Raw genomic sequence first — 5,639 nt, 5'->3', positions numbered from 1 at the left:
TCTGTCCTGTTTTCTTCAGGTCATCCCCATTTTAAACACCTGTTCCCAGTATCCTATTAGTTTGGTCATATGAATGCTTTTGTCCTGTTTATTTTGACCAAAAACAGTGGCAGTAATGCTTTCTAGCCAGGGAGCACTCCATAAACTCACCCACCCTCACCCCCTTACTTCTGCACTGTATTCAGCTGAGACCAGAACTTGGAGACAGCTGAGCATGCCGCTGAGTGGGGGAAGCAATGTATCCTGTTTTTTTGAAAGTCAGGGAATATGCTAAGCCTAGTTATAATGTATTAGAAATATGAGACTTGATTGATATTCTCTTTAGAAATAAGGTATCTACCTCTCTTACTTTTTTTTTCTAGTTACTTTTTCACTGAGCTTTTTTCTTTAATTTGTAAATCCTTTACATTTATATTAACTTGAAACTTAAAATAATTTGTGAACAGCACACCCATAGTATTATATTCGAACAACTCTCACACCAGACACAAGCAGTTGCTCCTTTTGCCAATGTCTATTATAGATGGTGGTACATATTGCTTTCATGCTTCCTATTGGACCCTCCTAACTTGCTGACAGCTGCTATCAGTTGTCTCAGTGATTTTTTTTTTTTTTTTTTTTTTAATAGTTCTATATTCAGTTTGTTCACACAATAAAACATGTTCCAGACTTTGTTTTGAGCACCCTCGTGAAGTATGTGTTGAAATTTCATTACAGACAAAATGAGCTGTTATCCCAACTCTTGCAAGGTTAACATATTCTTGCAATTGTGGCCGAGGATTGATGGTATGGCTCACATATCGTGAGCTGCAGATTGATAATGTTTTTTTCCAACGTTGGAAGAGGGGTAACAATTTAGCAAAGATTGAAATAAAAGTACGTCTATTCTAGCTATGAAGTTTGTGGATAGTACTTACCACTAATCTGTATATTTTGCTAATATTTTTTTTCTAAAATATGCTAAGTGGTAATTTTCTAGAAGTTTATGCTGTCTTTTAGCAGTATAAAAGTTTGCCTTCATAAACATTATTCATGTTGTACAGTTCTTGACTTATTTGTGTATCTACCTTTTAAAAATAAAACTGAAGAATATACTGATTGGGTAAATACAGGGTGAAGGATTTATTGCCTTGAGTATAGACAGAGTTGTACTAAAATCTTGTGCCAGATTTGTTTTAAGAACCCAAAGTTAATCGGAATGCTAATTAAAATCAGGAAGTTTTTAAATTTTTGCGAAACAAACATTATTAACCTAAAAACATCTCGGAGTAATCCAGAAATTATCCAGGATATTTTTATTGTAATTTAGTTATTTGCTCCCCTTTTAATTGTGCTTGCCTCGTAAATATTTTAGGATACTCTGATGGAAATTCATATCCAGCTCCGGCCTTTTGCAACCCTGTTCCTTGGAAACCAATACATGTGCCTCCTCCTAAGGAAGACCAGAATGTTACAGTGAAGAAAAATAAGAGACCAGTATCCAGTCAGTCATATAGGTCCTCATCTATGGTAATTCTTAAGCCCAAGAGCAATCTTTATATTGGATCGTTGAACAAAAAACAGAGATAATACAGGAAGCAGAATAAGTTTTAATTGGCTTGAATTAAGTAGGTTTTAAAGTGCAAAGCTATTTCTTGGCTAAGAACATATTTAAAACTGTGTGCTGAAAGGCAGCATTTTGCAGTGTGCTTGCAAACAGTTGTGGTCTCTACTATTAAGCAATATTTTTTCATATTTTTAACCTAATTTTCAAAGCTGTGTTAAAATGACTTTTTAAGTAAATCAGTTTAAGCCACTCAAGTGACCTTTTTATATTTAATTGTAAGAAATGTAATATGTAGCCAATTGTAATGTAGCCAATAAAATATATATGGTTATCTTTTGAGAATTTGTCATATTGTACAAGTGTTTGGTGTTTTCATTTTGAAGAGCTTTGTTTTTATGGAGATACTAGCTTGGCTTTCATGCTGATTATTTTAAAGATGCAATCAGAGCAAACTTTTTAAAAGCATTCTTTTGTAGGGTACTAAAGTAAAAAAAAAAATTCAAAATTCTCTTAGAAATTAAACGGCGAGTATTACAAAGTCTCCCTTGTATTACATATACTCTGCATTATATTTCATGATCTGATTATCTTGATTCTTCAGGTAGAGCAAGATAAAGTTAAATGAATGACACCCGAACACTGATTTTTCTTTCGAAGTAAAATATTTTTTGCAGTCATTAGTGTAAGTCTAACAATCAATTTTAAGTCAATGCTTGCTCCTTACCAGGTGGTAATAAATTAAAGCTTTATAGTAAATGTCTGGAATATGCAAAAATTACATTAAAGACAATGTGAGTATTATTTCTAAAACTAATTTTCAAACAGTGGATTTCATATACAGGTTCTAGTTCTGAATAGATGTCATGATAATTAGTTACATAAATACATTTTTTATGTTCATGTGATTTGTTGTGTTCAAACATACGAAGAAATGTAAAATATAAATATCCCAAACAAAACTTCTTTGTCATCCAAAATGAAATTACTCAAGGCTCCTGTAACAGGCAACCCTAGCCCTGTTACTGGGATAGGACTGAAGGATAAGAAACATGTACAAAGACCCCTTTAAGAATAAGACTTTTGTCACCTGGAGAGACTCAAAGCGTGATCCTGATCTGCTGGGGGTAAAACTTGCATGGGCAGGGCACTAGGATGGGGCCGCAGACTGGAAGGGAGCAGCATCTGGGAGTGAGACAAGTAGGTAGGGCTGGGGAGACCCTGAGATCTTGGGGTGGTGATGGGCCAGGGTAGAGCCCCAGTTCTGTGGGCAGATCACATCTCTGCCTTGGGCCCTGGGAAGGGGACAGCAGATTGCTGCTCTGCCCTGGGTGTTGTCACCACCCCAGGATCCTGGGGTCTTCATGAAGTCCAGCCAGGACCCATGTGGACAGGGCCTGAACCCCAGGCTGAGCACATGATACTGGCCCTGGCCCATGCAGGGGATTGGCGTCCCTGTAGTGCCTGCTTTGGATCCGTCCACCCCAGCCATGATGAGCAGCAGCAGCAGGCAGCCATGAGATGGAGGTGCCTTTCTACCCTAATGGGCTGGAGCTGCTGCCTGACATTGCGCCGCCCAATTTTAGAATTGGCAGCTCGAGCACAAGAGGCAGCACTGGCTGGACAGAAGCTCCTGCTGGACACTGGGAAAAAGTGGAGCCTGGTGGTGGGTGCAGCTGCCCCCCCCCCCCCAGTGTCAGGGCCCTTCTTGCTGCAGCTGCCCTGAGCCTGTGCAGCCATGGCACGGGCTCACAGTTTCAATAGCCATAGCTCTGGGCAGCTGCAGCAAGAAGGGCCCCTGCAGCAGTGAGGGGAAGGTGGCTGCACTCACCACCAGATTGCACATTTTCTTAGTGCCCAGCAGCAGTGTCTGCCAGCTGCTGCCGCTTCCATGCCCAGGCCGCTGACACTGAAGCCAGGCAGCAGCACGAAACTGAGCAGCTACTCCAGCCTCTCAGGGTAGAGGGGCAGCCCAGAGGTGTGGGTGGCAGGGGCCCTGGCTGAGACACCCCTACTGAAACTGCTGCCTGCTGTCAACCCGGAGCAGCTGCTGTAGCTGCTCCAAAGCGCCAGCCCCATGTCAGCTCTTCACCCGTCTGCAGACCTATCATATATAGGAAGTTTTAGTGAGCTGTTGCGCAGGGCAGGGTGTGCTGACCCAGCCCACGACAGCTCTGCAGTAACTCCCTATGTGGCCCATAGGCACAAATAGTTGCCCACCCTTGCACTAGAGCAACAAAACTGGCAGCTTCTGTGAGGACCAAGCTGCCTAGCAATAGGCTTCACAGAAGCTGCACTTCAGGCCAGGACTAAGCTGAAGGCTGCAAACAGGTAGAGAGACTGTTAATGAGGAGCAGCTGGACCAGAACTAGACTTGTCCCAGAGGCTCTAGTTGGGATAATGGGAAGCCCCTGCAGCAAAGCTGAGAGGCAGGGATCAGCTGATGAGTAGAGGCAGGTCTCACTGATCCTGAGTGTTAGAAAAAGAGGAACCTTCCTGCTGAATGTAAGGGAACCTAGGTCCACAAGGATATTCAGGGGTCAAAAAACCCAAACCCTTATGCTGCTTTCTTGCAGCATGGAGAACAACTGAGCACTCGGTATGTGACATCACATGACTGTGTTCGTCCGGATACAACCAAGATGCACATCTATGTCCCAGAAACATTCTTGTTCATTTTTGCTATTAAAAGATGTGTAAATGGGAAGTTTTAATCCCTAGGCAAGCAAGCTGCTGCTGTGTGGATATGGTGCCAATGAAGATTGTTGCATTCTCCAAGGACAAGCTTCTCTCAAACTTTGGAGCAGACTATTTGTGATTACAGTTCTTGAAAAGATTTTGTAGACACAAGTTGCATGGCATCTAGAAGCCTTAGATTTGCATTCAGTGCATTTTTAGTATTTACAAAAAATTAGCATTTAGAAAAAATAGCATTTTTCTATCTTTTAGAAAGCTTGAAAACAAGAATTAGAATGGAAATGCTTAGTCAACTTCAACCACAATGCTCTTTGGAGCGTCTGGTATAAGAACTTTAGATGTATTTTGAATTCTTATGCCATTTGACCTACCAGAGGCCCACCACAGGCAGTCTAATATGCTTGCCCGAAATTACTGGGATGTTTTTTATTTTTGCTGTGTGATATACTGTTGAACAGTGCTTTTAGTATTCATCCTTGTATCCATAACTATTAATGGTAGCTTGATGACACATATAAGCAAACCAATATAATTAGTTAACACTGCACTGAACTTGTGGTTTCTTTGTTTCCACTGGGAGAGCCCTACCTGAAAGTGGAAAGCAAACTTTTTTCATGTGGAGTACTTTCACATCTTTAGCTTCTTTGTCTTCCAGGAGTTATTTTTTAAATAAAGCTATAACCTGACTAGGATATGTAACTTTTTTACTTGAATGGAGAAATAGTGATACTGTTTGCATATTGTGCATTTAATGCACAGTGTATATGCCATTTTCCTTCAACTCGCTCTTGATCTAGCATTTCTAATTTACAGGAACATCTGAACTCACAACAATCTTCATCTCCAGTGGAAACAGGGACTAGAGGAAGATAAAACCGTTAGTGACATACTCCTCTGCCTCCCATATAAGGCACCACACACGAAATAAAAGGAAGTCATCTTAAATCATGGTAATTGGTAGTGATACTTATTTGGTCTAGATAACATGATTCTACATATGCTCATGATATAATGAAAACTTCTGCTACACAGTACACCAGAGATCACACATTTCAATTAGATTTGATCCATTTTTAAATTTTATTCTAGGTAAATAATTACATTCTTTTTAACATATAAGCACTTTATTTGAGATGTCAAACATACAGCCCACAGGTGTCTAGCCTAACTGGCCCTGTAGACTGGCTCTGGTGGGCACAAGCTGCTTGGGACCCAATCTGGACCAGCCCTGGAGTCCATGCACAGGTCTGGAGGGATGTTGCATTCAGCCTATACCACAGATGCCCTGAGGTGTGTGCGGCACCATGTGTGAGTCTGGGAGCAAAAATTCATTAGTTTATTGAACACTAAGGCTGTGTCCACACAAGCAAGCACCTGTCTGTTGCGGCATTTCAAAGCA

At 41.0% G+C, this 5,639-nt stretch overlaps 1 protein-coding gene across 2 annotated transcripts in view; it reads left to right on the top strand.

The window, feature by feature from the left end:
* Positions 1-5,194, top strand: part of CCDC34 (coiled-coil domain containing 34) — a 48,966-nt gene extending 43,772 nt beyond the window's left edge. The window contains exons 6-7 of one of the 2 annotated variants that reach the window (XM_019519491.1): positions 1,355-1,509; positions 5,054-5,194. In XM_019519491.1, coding sequence (XP_019375036.1) covers positions 1,355-1,509; positions 5,054-5,113 — 215 coding nt within the window. In that variant the 3' untranslated portion in view covers positions 5,114-5,194. Of the gene's footprint in view, positions 1-1,354; positions 1,898-5,053 lie in introns of those variants that run through there. The other variant, XM_019519492.1, reaches the window with a different exon arrangement.
* The last annotated feature ends 445 nt before the right edge of the window (positions 5,195-5,639 follow it).

Source organism: Gavialis gangeticus, unplaced genomic scaffold (genome assembly GCF_001723915.1).
Source record: "Gavialis gangeticus isolate Ggan-Ray unplaced genomic scaffold, GavGan_comp1, whole genome shotgun sequence".
Classification (NCBI taxonomy): Eukaryota; Metazoa; Chordata; order Crocodylia; family Gavialidae; genus Gavialis; species Gavialis gangeticus.
The sequence above is the reverse complement of the archived record's forward strand: the minus strand, read 5'-3'. Positions and strand labels throughout refer to the sequence as shown.